At 32.7% G+C, this 19,734-nt stretch overlaps 1 protein-coding gene across 2 annotated transcripts in view; it reads left to right on the top strand.

Annotated features, from left to right (window-relative positions):
* Positions 1–3,610, top strand: part of PLK4_1 (Serine/threonine-protein kinase plk4) — a 29,397-nt gene extending 25,787 nt beyond the window's left edge. For both annotated transcript variants that reach the window (XM_051211102.1, XM_051211103.1), the window contains one exon: positions 2,621–3,610. In XM_051211102.1, the coding sequence (XP_051073237.1) occupies positions 2,621–3,202 (582 nt within the window). In that variant the 3' untranslated portion in view covers positions 3,203–3,610. The remainder of the gene's footprint in view (positions 1–2,620) is intronic.
* Positions 3,611–19,734: the final 16,124 nt, after the last annotated feature.

Genomic DNA, 19,734 nt, shown 5'->3' with positions numbered 1-19,734 from the left:
ATTATTATTATTATTATTATTATTATTATTATTATTATTATTATTATTATTATTATTATTATTATTATTATTATTATTATTATTATTATTATTATTATTATTATTATTATTATTATTATTATTATTATTATTATTATTATTATTATTATTATTATTATTATTATTATTATTATTATTATTATTATTATTATTATTATTATTATTATTATTATTATTATTATTATTATTATTATTATTATTATTATTATTATTATTATTATTATTATTATTATTATTATTATTATTATTATTATTATTATTATTATTATTATTATTATTATTATTATTATTATTATTATTATTATTATTATTATTATTATTATTATTATTATTATTATTATTATTATTATTATTATTATTATTATTATTATTATTATTATTATTATTATTATTATTATTATTATTATTATTATTATTATTATTATTATTATTATTATTATTATTATTATTATTATTATTATTATTATTATTATTATTATTATTATTATTATTATTATTATTATTATTATTATTATTATTATTATTATTATTATTATTATTATTATTATTATTAGCTTTATTCAACATTATATTTTTGGTACAACATAGAATTCTCAGCATAAAGTATTTCAACAAGTTTCCTTTTCTTATACCTTGATCTATTGTGACGATAAATTTTGAATGATGACCGGTTAGATGTTAGGAGTTCGGTAATCCACATTTGATTAATGTTCATTCGTTTCAATGCATATTGCCAGCCACCATGATGTCGCTGATTGTACCTTTTTGTATCACGTATAGCGAAAGGTTGTAAACTTTTCATAAACGCGCCTGAATAAATTGTGCGCACAATAGACATAATGATGTGCTAAAACAAACAACAAAACAGATAACTTGATGAAATATCTAGATCGGAGGAACAGGTAGCCCAGATATTCAAGCAGGCCGCTCTCAAACCAGACATTTAGAGCGATGGGCGGAACACTTTAAGGAACAGTTCAGCTGGCATTTAGCTCATCTACAACTACCTACCATTCCCAAACAGCCTGAATAGAACACTGAAGTAGGTCCCCGACTCTGATTGCAGTTCAAAAAGTTATAGGTAATCTGAAACGAGGAAGAGCAGTTGGTCCAGATGGATTGGCTCCAGAGGTCTTTAAGAATGGTGGTCCAGTTTTAGCGATTAGGCTGACTAATATTTTAGCTAAAATCTGAGAATTGGACGTAATCCCATCTGGCTGGTCGCAATCACTGATTATCCCAATATGTAAGAAGAGGTCAAAATTATCCTGTGATTAGCATACAGTGATTAGTTTAATTAATATAACATCTTAAATACTAGCTTCAATAATTATCAGGCGCCTAACAAAGACTTGTGGACTACCAACACGAGAATACCAAGCAGGCTTCAGACCTGGTCGTGGCTGCACTGACTACATTTTCACCATTCATCAGGTTTTAGAAAACAGACATACTTATTGGCGTCTGACAATGGTGGTCTTTCTTTACCTAAAAGCAGTATTTGACTCTGTAGACCGAGAGGTTCTGTGGCAGTGTCTGTCATTGAAAGGCGTACCTCAAACGTGCATAAACCTTGAGAAAGCTCTTTACTCGAACACTACCACTCGAATGACAGCTTATGGTGAACTGTCGTCTGATTTTACAACCTCAAGTGTTATCCGGCGAGGCTGTCTACTACCTCTATTTCTGTTTAATTTAATCATAGACCTACTACTGGAAATAACGTCCTCGTCGACTGAGTTTTGAGGAATTGATCTCGTTCCAGGTGGTCCACTTATCGACTTAGAATACGCAGATGACATAGTCCTGTTTGGTGAAGACGCTGACAAAATGCAGAGCCTTTTGTTAGTACTGAACAACAACACCAGGATGTTTGGGGTGTGTTTCTCCACATCTACATGTGAATCGTTGCTTCAGGACTGGCCTGCGTCAACACCTGAACTAAGGATGGGGAGTAAATATCCCTTGCATCTGCTTGGATCACCTGTTAAGTAATAGTGAGGTTAGACTTAGTGTATCAGGGAATGATGGTAAATCAATTGATGAGGTTGTAAATCTTCATCGACTGAGGTTGTTGGACGAGTTATTCCTTTATTTCTGTATCATGTCCTTATATGAGATGTTTTTTACTACTGTTGAATTAACTACTTCTATGGATTTGGCGTTCATCTTGTTTTGCTAATGAGGTGTGCAAACTGGAACTGATGCATATGTGTGCCTGGTTCCTATATCTTAGTTGTCTGACTTATTGAGATGCACGGACTGATATATGGAAAAAATTGGAAATGCATATACTATTGGAATCTGTTCATAAAGATAACATAGTAAGTAAAGCTTATGTTTTCAGTTAGATCATGCGCTTCAGTGAAGGCTATTAAGATGCTCCAAGGCTCTGACAATCATAAAGCTCCTATTATGTTGAAAATTTCGGAAGTGATTGTTAATTAACTCAGTTTGAATATATATATATATATATATATATATATATATATATATATATATATATATACCACATAGTTCAAATTTACTTTCATAGTAAATTAGGGTTGATTTACTACTCTACTTTTTATTTGTGAATTAGTGCCGAGATCATTGCCGAAAAATTGAACAACTATTAGCCAGGATGGATTCAGAAGATACATCAGTTTTATCTTGTTCTTCATTTCCTGTTATATTAGGACATCGTCCTAATACAGGTTTTAACCTGATTACTTCGTCACAGAATTATCCAAAACCGACATCATTCACGAATGTGATAACGAATGAATTAGGTGATCAAGTTTCATTATCTTCACAACTGTATAATTTAATATCTGATTGTTTGAAAGAAAAATATAAAACTCCTTTATCAGAAAATCAAGCAAAACATGATCATTTGCCTACAAATGCAGTATTCGTCCCGAATGTGGGTTGGGCAAGCCAATTTAGTGACGATAGACTTCAAGTGCAATTTAATGATGGAGCCAAACTCTTATTAGTTTATAACCGAACTTTAGTCTATTCTATCCATTATTCTGCACCTCCTGAACACAATCAGGAACTACCAAAAGAATATGTGTACAACACATCTGATCCTCTCCCAGACCATATTTATCGAAGGTTAGAGGTAATGCCAACCGTTATCAATCAACTTCGTACAGTTGCCAACAAAATTATTTCTTGAAATTGTACAGAATAAATATACTTTCCCTACAAATTAGCATCAAGTATGGCTGTGAAAATTCTGTTTTTATCTAAAATTTTCAATTTCTATGGAATTATCATTCCACGTTCATACCTGTTCTTTCTTCATCTAAACTTTTGAAAAATTAATCCATCGCTCATAAAAATTTCCTTTTAGTTACCTTTCTTACTTTATTATTTGTTCATGCGTACTCCTTCAGTTTTCTTACTGTATCATCGTTCCAGTATTTTTCAGATGGCGCCTGTCCTAAAACAGTTTTTTTGTTAAATATATTTCTGTCTGTAAATAACTTGACTTACGATTTTTTTATTGGTTCATACTACTGTACGCATCGTAGAAATGTTGGTAGAACAAGATGTCACCTTTTCATAACACTATCTTAAATTACTGTTTAGTTCTCTTCTTTAATTATTCATAATCAACATCAATCCTGACAAAAGTGTACGTTAGCCCAAGTTGTCATACCAAGTTAACATTGAGTGATGAAATTAATAAGAGGAATGGCGAAATGGTCAAAATACTGATAATACCTGTGGTAATAAAGAATATTAAACATTAGTCTTCCGTAAACGTTTGGTCCAGGGGCCTAGAAGACGTCACTGTTCTCTTTACGGCAGTATGTAAATCATCCGTGGTCGCTGTATTAATACTAGTGGCACATTGGAACAATGATTGGACCTTAAAAGAAGTGTTGACATTAGGGATAGTAGAAGTAAAGAAGAGATTTGATCATAACCAATGTGATCTCGAGTGTTTTTGAAGGTGTGCAGACAGTTTTTACTCACCTGTTTCTCCAAATCGTGGGAAGGATACTCTTTAGTGAACCTGAAAAAATCGGTTTGAAGTGACCGTAGAGCTTAAGATGCAACTGATAGAATCCAATCACAAACTGTTTGAGTATAATAGGTTCATTACCAACGTTTGACTTGATAATTTCAAATAAATTGAGCATTCGGTAGATTGTTACAAATATATTATTGTATTTATTGTTTGAGTATAGGTTTCGATGCGTTAGCTTCATATTTTCAAGGCCATATCACCAGTGACAGAAATCAGTGAGACAAGGTGGAATGTGCTATATTTAAGGCCGATTTTTCCTAAATTCCTGTCGTTGTGGGAAGCTAACACCACTGAATAGGCTGATGATCTGTGGGGGACAAATTATTGACACCACATCTCACTGAATTTGACAGCACAACTCCGTCGGACTCTAATTTGCTACTTTTAGTTTTACTGCTCTCCAACCGACCTGAATAACATCAGGACTTAAAGAAACAAGTGTTTCAGTCAATATAATTCGATTTACCATCAAGATAGGGAAACCTAACCACGTTGTCACTGGACAAATATACAACAACATATATAAGCGAACAATATTGTTTTCGATTAGATCCTCATCAGACTTTACTCTAATATACAGTAATATTTATATGCATATACGAAATGATTAAACCAATCAAGGTAGTTTATGAGTCAATGATAACAATGGAAAAGATTACATAATAAGTAAAATGTAAAAAGTACAAATTGATGATGTGACAACAGATGCATTATTTTTGATAAAAATAATAAAGTCAGAATGGGTTTTGTGGAGATTTTAGAAATTTAACAGATTGAAATCATGAGTCAGTTGAAGCTAGATCACCATTGAAAACCTGGAAGCACTGGACGGCCGTTTTGTCCTAGTATGGGACTCCTCAGCAGTGCGCATCCACGATCCCGCACCACGCGGGGCTCGAACCCAGGACCTACTGGCTTCGCGCGCGAGCACTAGACCACTGAGCCGGCATCCAACGGTGTTAATGTCTAACTTCAACCAATCCACGAAGTTGCGCCACCGTACACCATTGTCTTCAGTGAGTTCCTATCTCGCAACAGACCTGGTTGAACTCCACTGGTAACGGCTTCTCACTAGAACTTCGGGAGTTTTTCCTGAAGTCAGTCACTAGTGAGCAGTTGATTATTATCAGAATGGGTTTTGTGGAGATTTTAGAAATTTCACAGATTGAAATCATGAGGTTCAAATCAATGTTACATAATCTGAAATAGGTCAATGATTAGAAAAATATAGAAACTGAGATAACAGTTATAAAATTATAAGATGACGTAATAAGAAATGTTCAGATAATTGGACCATGAAACGTATAGTTGAGAGAAAATAAAGTGGTAGGAGGGTGTGAAGAAAAATAATAAACGAAGAGAAAGTTAGAAAAAGAATAAATAAATTCATTTATTACTTAAGGCCAGGGGAGAGATAAGGGAGTTACAAATTTCTTCTGAACACAAAGACTTGGCTTGTTGGCTCGAATTCCTATAGCTTCTGCTATGTGCAAGAGACGAGATCGAACACCATAAGGAAAACTAGTGGGAATACGATAAATAACTTTGAACGACTTGTTTCTGTCCACTATATGACCACTATCGATCAAGTGTGATAGAATCGAGCTGCGTATTGTTTTGACGTAACCTTTTCCTAACCACAAAGGGAGGTGTTCACTAACTCGTTGGTTCAGTTGCCTGGTAGTGCGCCCAATATAGCTTTCTCCACAGGAGCAGCTGAATTCGTAGATACACATAGAAATGGCATAACCAGGTAACTTATCCTTCAATTGCGGAATCACCATCGATCGGGTCGAATACGATAGGCAGAGGTTGGCAGCATTCAACGTTCTCTTTGCTGCTCTAGTCAATCTATCCCGTAATACATCGCTAGCCAAATTACCATTCAATTGCAGTTTCAAGAAAAGCGGTTTCTTATTAGCCGTCAGAGTCACTATTTTCCTGTTTTGTACGCGCAAATGTTTCTTCAGGAAACCCAGTGGATATCCCAATTCAATCAAAATATTATGAATGTGTTGTAATTCTCTATCAATAGTGTCGACTGAGCATATCTTAAGAGCTCTATTTGCAAGACATTTGACTAAGTTTCTCTTATAATGAAGAGGCACAAAGCTTAAAAAATGTGTGTATTGGCTTGGAGAAGAACTTTTTCTATACACACCTCTGCTGACAGAACCATTTTCTTTTCTACCTAACAAAACGTCCAGAAAATTTAGTTTGTTATCTATTTCCTACTCATACAACAACAAAGATCAGTAAACGGATAATTTTACCCGATATAAGGATTAACTCCGAGATAACGAACAGATTATTAAGATCACTAGGAATAAGTATGGCCTACAAGCCGGCATATTCTCTGCAACCAATGCTATTCAGACCAAGGGACACCGAGGAATGGAGACAAGCCCAACATCATCTAAAAGATAAACATTTGTGATACACTATATGTGACAAAGTTACCTCCTCTTCGTCTAGGTCAATATGAACTCCAGTTAGCTATTGAACAACACGACAAAGCTTCACTCATCAGTGCATTTGGACATGAATTTGACTGGGACAACGTTGAGAAGTTGGAGAGAAGAAACACCATGAAAGTCGGTGATAAATCTTGCAAATTGAACGCTATATTCGTTTCCTAAGCTATTCTGAAACCCCCAAGCTTGAACTATACAGCGACCTGAACAACAAGAGAGAAGACACAAAGTATGCGAGAAGTACTTTACTCCAAGGTTCATTTTAACACAGAAAATATAGGGATTTTATAATATTTTTAAATGTCCTTGGATTGCTCGAAGATTCTGGAATGCTACTAAACATTGTAGCAGTATAGCAGTCAGCCAATCAGAACATCTACATGTGACGTTTCACTTGTTTGATATTTCTGGCTAAAACTTCAAGTGAACGCTGACTGGATGGAACGCTTCTTAGTGTTTCCTGATGCTTGCTTGTCTTTTGCAAGCAATTTTCTGGATCACTCCAACAGTCGGGGAATTTCAAGAAGCTTGGTACTCTAATTAAACATCATTCAATAAACACATAGAAGTCGACCAAATCTATCAACCAATCAGAAAAAGGGTTAACAACGAGGTTAGATCTGAGGTCTGGGGAGAAAGCAATATGAGTAGACATACAAGTCACAACTACGCAACTATGGATAACAACCTATCAAATTCCAGGTCGACAAAATAGGCTGTCCGTCAATTGTGGAGAAATCCTAGTTGCTCACTCTTCGAAATGAAAGCCTCACAATAAATCCGTCCAGCTCAGAGACTGCAACAACTCCAACATCCTCATCCCTTGATACAAATATTCTCGATCATATATTTCAAGCGAGTTAATGACAGGAATATTATCGTGAATAAAGACATTACTGGTCAACAGAATTTTAATGATTGCTTTACAACTTGGTCATACTCTCAAAACAAATAATAACTTCCCAGAATATCCTGTCGAAGCCTTTATATCACAGATTGACTTCCAAACAACGAATACCCAGATTGGCGTTGGCGCCACAGCATATTTAGTAAAACTCATAAGGCTTTGTACTGAAAATAAGTCATAACCTTGCGAGAACTATTCCAACAGTACTGATGGCAGAAACCGTTACGTCACAAATATACCCGTATTGCTTTCAACAGCACGGTGACTAGTCTTTTAAAAGCCTAAACTTTCTAAGAACAAATGTTATCATATGCTTAATTGAGGAATCTTTCAGTGCTCGAATAACTCATTTATACCCTGAACATCATTTAGTAATTACGATTAACTCAAGATCAAAACAGTTACCTTTCTATAATATTGAATGAATATCTGGTTAGATTATGAACTAAATGAGGCTTGGAAATGTTAATCGCTGTGTTGTAGCTTAGCAGCTGGAAGATATGCTCAGTGCGAGACCTGAATTTTCTGAATATATTTCCATCTCTGGGTTGTCACTGAGTCGTTGCCAGTAGCCCTTAAATGAAATATCTATTCAGCGTTAAATGGCTTCTGAATTTTTTCACTTATTAAAGAGAGATATACTTTGATTAGGTGTTCACTTAACAAGAACAAGAAACGGTAAATATTCTTATAACTGTGTGCGGATGTAATGATTGTTAATTCTATCGAATAAACTAACTCAGTTGTTGTCAGTGTTGATTTTTCTTAATACAAACCATTCAATTCATCTTATTTACTAAATTATTTTGTACATTGATTCAAAAGAAACAAAACAGTGGTAATCGTAAAAAGCTTAATATGCGGGTAAACTAATGCATACATCGAAATTTTATGTAGTTACTGAGACCAAGTTTAGTCAAATATGATTAGATAGAAATAATTACAGTTATTAAGGTCAAACTGACTAAACGTTTACTTAGGTAATACTTAAGAATTTTCTTGTAGTTCACCATAGAGACAAATAAAGAAGGAAAATGTGTATTTAAGCTAAGTGAATAATTAATTCCAGCATAAACATGTAAATAGATGTTCACTAGTTTCGATGACTTATTTAATTTGTTTGTCTCAGATAAGTAACTATTTTCCACAGAAATTCACCTTAATTCAAGATTAGTAAGTTTCAGTCTGTAGAAATGAAAATTATTTCCTTTGACGAAAAAGAAAAACTGATGTCATGTTTACTCACCAAACAGTTGGTTTTTCTCATTTACATATCATATGTATACTGTCATTTCTTTACACCGTTAATGAAATGCAATATAAGTTACGTAGATAAAATGAACATATGTAAGTCAATAGTAATTAATCTATTATATTTTGATAAATTCGTTCGAGATAATAACAAATATCATCGGAACTCTTGAAAGATTCTTTAGTTCGTCTTATACTCAAATACCCTACAGATATGTTTATCACATTTTTTATATTCTTATAATTATAAATCGTCATTGTACAGTTTGCTTTTTGCCACTTTTACATATTAGTGTAATCCAGAGTAATCTCTTCTCCACATCTCTTTAGATATACCTTTTAAAGTTCTAATTAAATCACTTTACGAAACGAAGCAAATTATCTATGAGGACTACTAAAAGAGAAAATTTGCATAAATTATGTGTAAATGTATTAAGAGAAAAGAGACTTCTAATTGCCCATTTTATAACTCTGGAAAAGTTAATCAATATCAGGATACTTGTACAAATATACGACATGCCTGAAAATACGAGGCGATATGATGTAAAGTGAGGTATTCAAATTTACAAATAGTAAGATTATCTTATTTCCATTGAATGTACAAATGTAATAAGAATCCAATAAATCTTGACATTTTTACATATCAGTATCATTTTCTGATGGTCCCTATGTAGAATGTAAATAAAAAAGTAGTAGTTTCAGCTTCATACACATTGAACAAAAAGAATGATAGAGATCATCAATTATTTGTCTTTTGTGCTTATGGATCAAATGTTACTAGAGCGAGTATGCATTATAATAAATTCTAAAGTTATTAAGCAAAGAAATAATAATAAAGTGGAGAACAGTAATCCAATCACTATTTATGGCGAAACTCTGGAAGATGTAGAATCTTTCACATACCTGGAAAGCATCATCGATGAACAAAGAGGCTCAGATGCAGACGTAAAGGCGAGGATTAGTAAAGCAAGGACAGTATTCCTACAATTGAAGAACATATGGAACTCAAAACAACTTTCAACCAGTATCAAAGTCACAATCTTCAATACGAACGTCAAGGCAATTCTACTGTACGGAGCTGAAACGTGGAGAACTAATACAACCACCATCAAGAAGGTACAAGTTTTTATAAATAGTTGTCTACGCAAGATACTCGACATCTAATGGTCGGATACCATCAGCAACAGCCTTCTGTGGGAGAGAACAAACCAGCTTCCAACTGAAGAGGAAATTAGGAAAAGACGATGGAAATGGATAGGACATGCACTACGCAAATCGTCAAAATGCAACACGAGGCAAGCCCTAGCTTGGAATCCTGAAGGAAAGCGGAAAAGAGGAAGGCCTAAGAACACATTACGTCGGATAATAGAAGCGGATATGGAAAGGATGAATAACAAATGGAAGGAGCTGGAAAGGATTGCCCAGGACAGGTTTGGATGGAGAATGAAGGTGAGCGGCCTATGCTCCTTCACGAGGAGTAACAGGCGTAAGTAAGTAAGTAAGTAAGTAAGTAAGTAAGTAAGTAAGTAAGTAAGTAAGTAAGTAAGTAAGTAAGTAAGTAAGTAAGTAAGTAAGTAAGTAAGTATATGTGAAATGAAGCTGTGTATTAATTTATTTAAATAAGATGATAAATGTGGTTAATGAAACCTGAATATTTAAGGTGAAATACATCCTCACTGATACTCTGATTTCGATATATATATATATCTCTTTCATTCAATGTAAGTAACACCTTCACTTTACCTGTATACTTTTTATTTGATCTTTTCTAGTAATTAACTACTAAATTACATAATAAATAAACTTTTATATATTATTTCGTCTAATGTTTCATCAAACAAACTAGATCAAAGCTTGCTCTTATCGAAAACTATGAAACTCTATACTAGTTGTGTAACTATCACAAGTTTTCATAGGTGAAACCTAAAATCTATTCCATATTCTCAGTAAAATAAACCCGAATTAATCCTAGGGATTAAAATGTTATCGTTTAGCTAAAATACTGCGTATGCTAACTTATAGGTTTAAAAAAAACGGTTTTATAGAATATGTGTTTTGATTAGGCGACCACCACTAGCACTCTTTATATGTCTATGTATGTTGCTCGAAATTATTGTATTAATTCATTGTCAGTTTTCAGGTTATTGAGTTTTGTATCTAAATAAGTGAGTGTTGTCAACTGGCCATAAAATCATTAGATATTCCCTTTATTTGAAAAGTTGTCAATGCAAGTATTACTTGTATTACGTACAGCTGAAATTACTCCATTTAAAGTCCCGATTTCGAGTGTTTTGAATACACGTTTATACAGGGTTGAATAATTTTATAACCACTTAAAGTGGACTAAATATACCTAAATCAGTGAATTACGCTTTATTTTATTTCTTCCAAATATTTGGGATAAAGGGATTTGCATTTACTCTCATACTTACACATTCTCTTCTCTATAATCCCTTCTGAACTAGGTTTAAACTAAAGAGCAATTCGAATCATTAGTCAAAAATACCAACGGTGGGTTGCATACACCGATTTTCTAAGTATTTTCTAGCAATAGCGATTTGTAATCAAATGTTAACAATTAGAAATATTAAGTTCCATGTAATCTTAGTTTTGAATGGGAATGATGAAATATGCTAAATACCTAGTGTAACATCTTTATAGGTTTAACTGTATAAATAACGTGGAAGCACTCGGTTTGATTGAAAACATCAAAACACATTTGCATAAAACCTGTAAAATATAGTCGAAAGATGATGAAAAAACTGATTGAGAAAAACATATATATTAACAGAAATTAATATATCCGTGGTCTCCGGATCGAAACCTCATTCTATCGTTAAAATACCGATTGACGTTGGAAACTTCCTGTAATAAATCCACATATAATCATGAAACAATATGTAATTATCCCCACTTTACTGTATGGTACTTTGATGAATAATTTTAATAAATGTTTGTGTAATAGTCATTAGGCCCATTCAACATAATTTGCATAAAATATAGACCCTGATTACAATAAAACACATTCTTAACAAAAGGATTATCTTTTATAAGTAGATATGCAAGAAATTAAGATGAACATCACAAATGCTATAAATCTTATTCATAATTTCAATATGAAATGTGTTTGTCGTATATACACACATACATTCAATCAGTATGTGAGTGATACATATAAGTGCATAATTTTCACTAAACGTTTGATTTCAAGCGTCTGATGTTATCCTCAACGGTCTATCATAAATATTTCAGTACAACATGATCCAAAATGCCAGATTAAAGAACGTGAAAATAGTAGAAGTTATGTTTCACAATGAAATCTCTAATTAAACCTTTGACATGTAGCATTCACTTACTAAATGGACAAGAAAATATGTCCATGAGAGCCAGACAGTTACTAAATATTGAAAAAGTAACTGATATTTTCAACCGTAGTATTTTTTTCGCTTTTTTACTGTTGTCCTGGTTACTATGTTCGTTTATTTCTATACAGATAATTTAGTTATTGTGAGATTCCCACAGTTATTCACCGAATAGAAAATTATTTTTAACGTATTGTTTTACTCAAATCTATGTGATAAACATTCTTTATGAATAGAATATTAGGAACTGTGTTGTATTGGAATGATAGTACTTAGATATGATAACAGTCAAAGAGAAGTATCACTGCATATACTATTTTAATACATTATTTGAACTTTTGCATAAAAGAAACAACTACTGAATTAAGTATTTAATAAGTTTTATAAATAAATAAATAATTTAACATGAACCAATATGGATGACCTATTAAGTACGAAGAACATTTTTCCCCTCTGAATCTGTGATATTATTATTAATGTTCATGAAAAGCTGCTTTATAATTAGTTGGATGTGATACTTCAAAAACTCAGTTATTATAATCTTACCAAATTACATTTAATGATAAATTTCTGTTCTGTTAGTAAGCTTACTCCAACTTGACATAATACCACAACTCAACGATTAAAATTACATAATTTATTTGTCGACACTTTTTTCCCTTAAAATAAGTTTGTTAATTTCAACTTATATTCTATTTAAAAATGTCAATACAACAATTAAGTTAAGCAGAATAGGTTGGTTGGCTAGAATGAAACTCTATTACAGTTCAGTTAGTCAGTCAGCTACAACGTAGGACTAGGCACAGATATGCATCAGCCCAAGTTGCCATACCTTATTAACACGACAAGATGAACACCGAATTCATAGAAGTAGTTAGTTCGATTCAAATATTTGATGAACATTTTGACCTTCATGACGTTTCACAATTCAGTTACCTTAAGATTTGTTTCAACTACTTTAGAAAGCCAGGTTTTTTCAAGTTGTGACTTCCCTCATAAGCCACTGGTTTTTATCTAAATTGAAAATATTTCTAAAATTAGATTCAGATCAACTCCTTCAACATAATTTATAATCTTGATGAAAAATAATTAAAAAGTAAGTGAAATAGATGTTTACATTACAGACGATAATTGTTTTATTCACTGAGATGCCTTAACGAAATTGAGAGTACAGTGGATTATGTTGCTAGGGTTTTGGGTCACTCATTTACCAATAAACATAAAGTATTACTTTTTATTCCCCCTTTTTTTCCAATTTTGTTGATTTTTCACATTCCCAAAAATTTACCGTGTTTGTCAAATAATTGAGGTATTTTTAGAAAGTTTTAATTGAATATTTACTTTATTCCTTAACTTTCCAACATGACTATTGACAACAAATTTTTTAAGAAAGAAAAAATATGCCTGGCTATCAACTGATTCAGACCTATAATTGCACACAATCCCTCAGGAGAACATCGAATAAAAGGAGAAAGGAGAGTTAAGAAAGGAATAAAAGCATAAACATGTTCATCAATCCATGGTATCACTTCCTACCTTTCCGTTTATTTACCAACTTAATTCATGTTCTGATTAATGGTCCTAATTTTACTAGCTGTGAACGTTGGGGGCATGAAAAATTAACATTGTTTCCATATAGTAAACAATTATTCTCTAGTTTCAACCTATTTTAAACTCTTCTCATTTCATTCTGAGTTTTAATTTCTACATCATCTTACATTCACATTTTTGCATATTGTTCATATATTCATCCGCTGAACCATTTCCATGCACCATAGTTATGAAAATTCCCTATTTCACTAAGCAGTCTCTAACACACAGGCTAACAAACGCTTTTCTAGAGTAATACAGTAAATTTTTCGTGTGATTAAATGTGTTTGACGTCTCGTTTCCTGGACTAAGTAGCTTAAATTGTAAAACTTTCATTGTCTTTTTTTGAACAAAATCATCAAAGCCAGTTTAAATTTACTAAAGTACTATTGCTTATCAGTGACCAACACATCTGAGAATCTACAAGATGTTCTGTGATCACGTTTGGCAAGACTTATAGACTTGTAAGTAATAATATTTTTCCAGTTTAGTGATTAACTATATAAACGGACCAAAACAACAGGAATAATTTGTCTATACTGTGACTAATTGAGGAAGCTGTAATGCATAATTTGAATGGCACGATTCTAACAATAATCAGACTAAATATTTGAATTAAAACAGCAACAGCGAAGCAGTACATAAAAGACTTGTTCAGAAATCATTAAGATGAACCGAAACTCCCTATATCACTTTAACAGCACAAAGAATAGAGAAACCATCTTCGAAGTATTTTCTGAATAATGTCTAGTAATTCAAATTATCAGTGAGAAACCATCCTCATAAACTTAAAACGCACTATCATAACGATTACGAGAGATAACTGAAGATTGACAATATTCATATACATATCCTGTTGAAGTTATTGTAAAAGTCAATGAAGTTATAATAAAGAAAGTAAAAACTGTGTAATTTAATTGATAGTCTGTGCAGAGTAGAATTTAAAATGAACTTTTAATTGAAATTCGTTCATCATTTACTTAAGATGAATCGTTCATTCGTATGTAAGGTCAAGTAAAGCCGAGGACTGTACCTATAACGACAGTTAGTTTAAACAGTACATGAAACATCTAACGAGACATTAAATTTGAGTGTTAGTTAAAATTTGCATTCAATTGGTTATTAGTTCGGGAAAATAAAAGAACAGGAACATATCTAGATAAAATGGCTCTGTTTAGAAACTAATTTATAAAGTCTAATAACGGAGTACGGTAGTAATTCCCGTTTAATTTTGATTAGTAAAGCTAGCAATCTTGGCTGAAAAATTCTGATTCCATAGTAATTTTTAAGTCAAGCTGAAGATGTCGACAGGACTAGAAGCAAAAGTTGTAGAATTAAGTAAAACTCATTCACACATAAATACTATAGTAAGATGAGTGATACTTTCCAAATTTGTAGTTAGGTGATATTGAATTATCTTTTCATTATTATAAAGAAGTTGCACCGTTTTGTTAATGCATAAATTACTCGCACATTGTACAGTGAAAATGATTATGAGCTAAATGTACTCTTTATCCATTGATAGTTTGAAAGTTTTCAAGGTGATTAACAAACAATCAAAATCCAACCTTTTGAAATTCGCCGAAGTGATAGCAATCAAACGTCTGAAACCAGATCTATGTATACAAAGAGAGACAGTAATAAATCTTTCTTTCAATGGTTAAGATCATGAGTCAGTTGAAGCTAGACCACCATGGAAAACCTGGAAGCACTGAACGTCCGTTTCGTCCCGTCGTGGGACTCCTCAGCAAAGCGCATCCACGACCTCATCCCCTGCGAGATTCGGACACAGGACATACTGGTTTCGAGCGCGAGCACTTAACCACTAGACCACTGAGCCGGCATTCAACGGTGTTAATGTCTAACTTTAACTAATCCACGAAATTGAGCGACACATTCACCATTGTCTTCAGTGAGTTACTATCTCACAACAGACCTGGTTGAACTCCGCTGGTCACTAATTCTCACTTGAAATCCACAAAAAACCCATCTGATAATAATCGACATATGCTCACTAGTGACTGGCTTCAAGATGTATATCCTGGAGTTCTAGTGAAAAGTAGTGACCAGCGGAGTTCAACCAGGTCTGTTGTGAGATAGTAACTCACTGAAGACAATGGTGAATGTGTCGCTCAATTTCGTGGATTAGTTAAAGTTAGACATTAACACCGTTGAATGCCGGCTCAGTGGTCTAGTGGTTAAGTGCTCGCGCTCGAAACCAGTATGTCCTGTGTCCGAATCTCGCAGGGATGAGGTCGTGGATGCGCTTTGCTGAGGAGTCCCACGACGGGACGAAACGGATGTCCAGTGCTTCCAGGTTTTCCATGGTGGTCTAGCTTCAACTGACTCATGATCTTAACCATTGAAATTACTACAATCTCCACAAAAAACCCATCTTATACAAATCTTTCTTTGCCCTGATAACATTAAACCCCTTTTTTACTTATTACGTCATTCATTATTCCAACTCTTCCTGAAGTTTAAAATTACATCATTCATAGCTGACTGATTTCAATTTATATTTTTCTTTATTACCATTAATCTATTTTCAGTTACTTCATTGCATAATCATCTAATGTGTTTTTTTTTTTAATCCATGAGTTCTAATCACTATTTAAATGTTCTGCAACTTTCCCTTCGAAACAAAATTTTATGACCTCATTAACTCTACCGGAATCTTCGCCAAATCTTGATACACATATGCATATATATTCATCCTTAATCACCCTCTTATGTGCAAGTATATCAATAACTGTAATAACTCTAATTTTCAAATATTTAAGGTTGTAAGCAGCTGATGAGAACCTAACGAAATAAAATAAAATGAATATTATTCTGCACCAATCTTTGTTCTTGCTCACTTAAATTATTATTGGATCAATCAAAATTTTTTCGTTAATCAGCAATGTACCAGTAAATAAAAAATTCATTCACATTGAACTTGTAGGTATCGTTACCAAGGTTTGACTTGATAATTTCGACTAAATTGAGCATAGGGTAAATTGTTATAAACATATAAAGTATTTATTCATATTGAACGTTTTAATAAGATGAATGAATTGATTGTAGAGAAAGGTAAAATTCTAACACCTTTTTATTGTTATTAGGTTGAACTTAAAATGAAAAATAAATAGAAATAAATTGAATATTTGGAAAAATAAAGGCTACCAATGAGAAAAAATTAAGTAAGGATACCATGGTAACAAGTTCAAATAAGATATTACATTGTTAGACGTAGAAAATCTATACTTAAAGTAGAAAACAGAGAATAATCAAAATTATTCAAGTAGAATGTTCACCTTTTTTGAACATAGAAAAAAATTAGAGATAAATACACCTTAAAGGTCATATATAATTCAATAATTACGTGTTACTTCAAAAATCTAAACAGATATATTTTTTAATGAATAGCTTGTTATAATTTGAGTAGATTGAACAGGTTTATCACTTTATAAAAAATATTTCCCGTATACATTTATACTTAAACCTGACGTTGATAAAGTGCAGAGTCTTTTATTAGTACTGAACAACAACATCAAGATGTTTGGGGTGTGTTTCTTCACATCTAAATGTAAATCGTTGCTTCAGGACTGGCCTGCGTCAACACCCGAACTAAGAATAGGGAGTGAAGTAGTCGAACGCGTCGACATCTTCACTTATGTTGGAAGTCTGATGAGTTCTAAAGGGTTGGCGTCGAACGAAATCTCAGTACGGATTTAGAAAGCTTATACGGCTTTCGTCAACTTACGTCACCCTTCTCTCAATTAAGGAGCGAATATACTTCTTAGCAGTTCGTTCTGTTCTACTTTATGGCTGTGGAACGTGACCATTAAGAGTAGATGATACTCGTAATTTACTAGTATTTGATCACAGATGTCTTAGAAACATTGCCAACATCTGTTGGAATCGCCAGGTAAGTAATAGTGAGGTTGTGAATCTTCACCTACTGAGATGGTTGAGCCACGTGTTACGTATGCCTGAACACCGATTACCACGACGCGTATTGTTGACTAGTGTTGGGAATGGTTGAAAGAAAGTTAGGGGCGATCAAACAAAGACGTGGTACCAGTGCTTGAAGTCACTAACTTCTGGTGTGAGCCATGTTGGCAGATGCAGACTACTTGGTTGAGGTCCACGCGACTGTTGTAACCAATGTTTGGAGACTCTGGGTGACGCGGCTTAGAATCAATCACAATAGCGTAGATGTATACACTGTTTGTCCTACCTTAAACTGTGAGATTAAAATTACTTTATACTTTTATTTCTACGAACTAATTCTCTATCTCTGTATCATATCCTTATATGAGATGCTTTTTACCACCATTGAATTAGCTACTTCCATGAATTTGGCGTCCATCTTGTTGTGCTAATGAGGTGTGGCAACTTGAAATGATGTATATCTATGCCTGGTCCTACGTTGTAGCTGACTGACTAACTGACTGAAATATGAAACGGCTGTCCAGTGCCTGCAGTTTTTCAATAGTGATTTAACTTCTATTGGTTCATTAGTTCAATGAAAAAAATATAATCTAAAGCATAATTATCAACAATAAAGCTGTAATTATAATATGTCACAGTTTGATAACAGTTAAATTCTTGTCTTTAACACACATATTATATACACTAAAATAATGACACATCGTTTCAAATATTAATGGTCTAGTAATTATTTATGTCTAACATTTAATTAAAAGTTTCCAATTAAGTTATCATTAACTTAATTAATTTTTGATTTAATCTTTGTTCTTACCTTAAACCTACCCTGGTAATATTGACTTATTATCCAGAGTGATTAGGTTTCGCTTTGTGTTCACATTATTATTATTATTACTCTTATCATTATCCTTATCTCCTCTTACCCCGTTTCCTGTCTAGTTGACCTTTTATTTTTATATATAAATGCTCTTAACAAGTACATGTGTGACCAGATTGTTCGAAATGTATTGCGCTAATATATCACATAGTTCTGATAATCTTCGTCTTCTAATATCATTATCGAAATTAATCTTTATCTTCATGATTTGCATACAATGAAATGAGAATATTTAAACTTTATAATTTTTAATAATAATCGAATAGATTATTTTCAATATGATTCAATGTACAATCTTGATTCGTTTTATTCTTCTATAAATAAATATTTATAAATGAAAAGAATTATATTTCATTTAAATATTTAAGTGAAAATTCCCATTTTGACATTTGATAAATAAAGAAGAGGATGAATCGAGCGAAGAAATTTCTGAGATGGTGGAGAAGATTTGTAGCTCAGGTGGATGATTTTGGTGGAGTTTTGTTCTCTGAGCTGGATAGAAGTTTGTGCTGATGATGTCGTTCAGAAGAACGATGAAAGCTCCACGACCAAACCATCCAGCTCAGAGAACAAAACTCCACCAAGAAGAAATTTCTCTTCAATTAGTTTTGCATCATAGCTCTACACTAATATATACATTTATATGGAATTTACAATAATGAAATAATACTCATCGAGTGGATACATTACGTAGTAACAATTACTGAATGTTAATTTATAATCGAAATATCATTATGTAATTGTTACACTGTGATGTGTGCTACTTATATTGATATAAGTAGTATATGAAGCGAGTTAAAGAACGTAATGTCTGGCAGCAGAAGATGGGGGAAGATCAAGTAAAGGAAGGGCGGGGACGCAATGCAATTTGTAAGAAAACGCATGAACAATGAAATATGAGACAATGGATTGATGATTGTAACAGCAACAGTCCGGTTTGATATGATGAAATGATATTTTGCAAATTAACGATTTACTATTTGGTTTTTTCTATTTTACCGAGTAACTCTGTAATTGTGTGGTAAATACATCCGGTTCTCTCACTCGTGTTCTGTTCACTATAACTTTACATGTCCACTCGATGAGTATTCTTTCATTATTGTAAGTCGTATATTTATATATTAGTGTAGAGTCAACTAATTGGGGAGAAATATTTAAGTAATATGCACACATCAAAAGAAATAATTGAATTATTTCGTTTTTTTAACATTATTTATTTATTTATTATTTTTATATTTTTTCATAGATACACTATTATTACTTTCAACACTACT

Source organism: Schistosoma haematobium, chromosome 1, assembly GCF_000699445.3.
Source record: "Schistosoma haematobium chromosome 1, whole genome shotgun sequence".
Lineage (NCBI taxonomy): Eukaryota > Metazoa > Platyhelminthes > Trematoda > Strigeidida > Schistosomatidae > Schistosoma > Schistosoma haematobium.
Note: the sequence above shows the minus strand (reverse complement) of the source record. Positions and strands in the feature narration are given on the sequence as shown.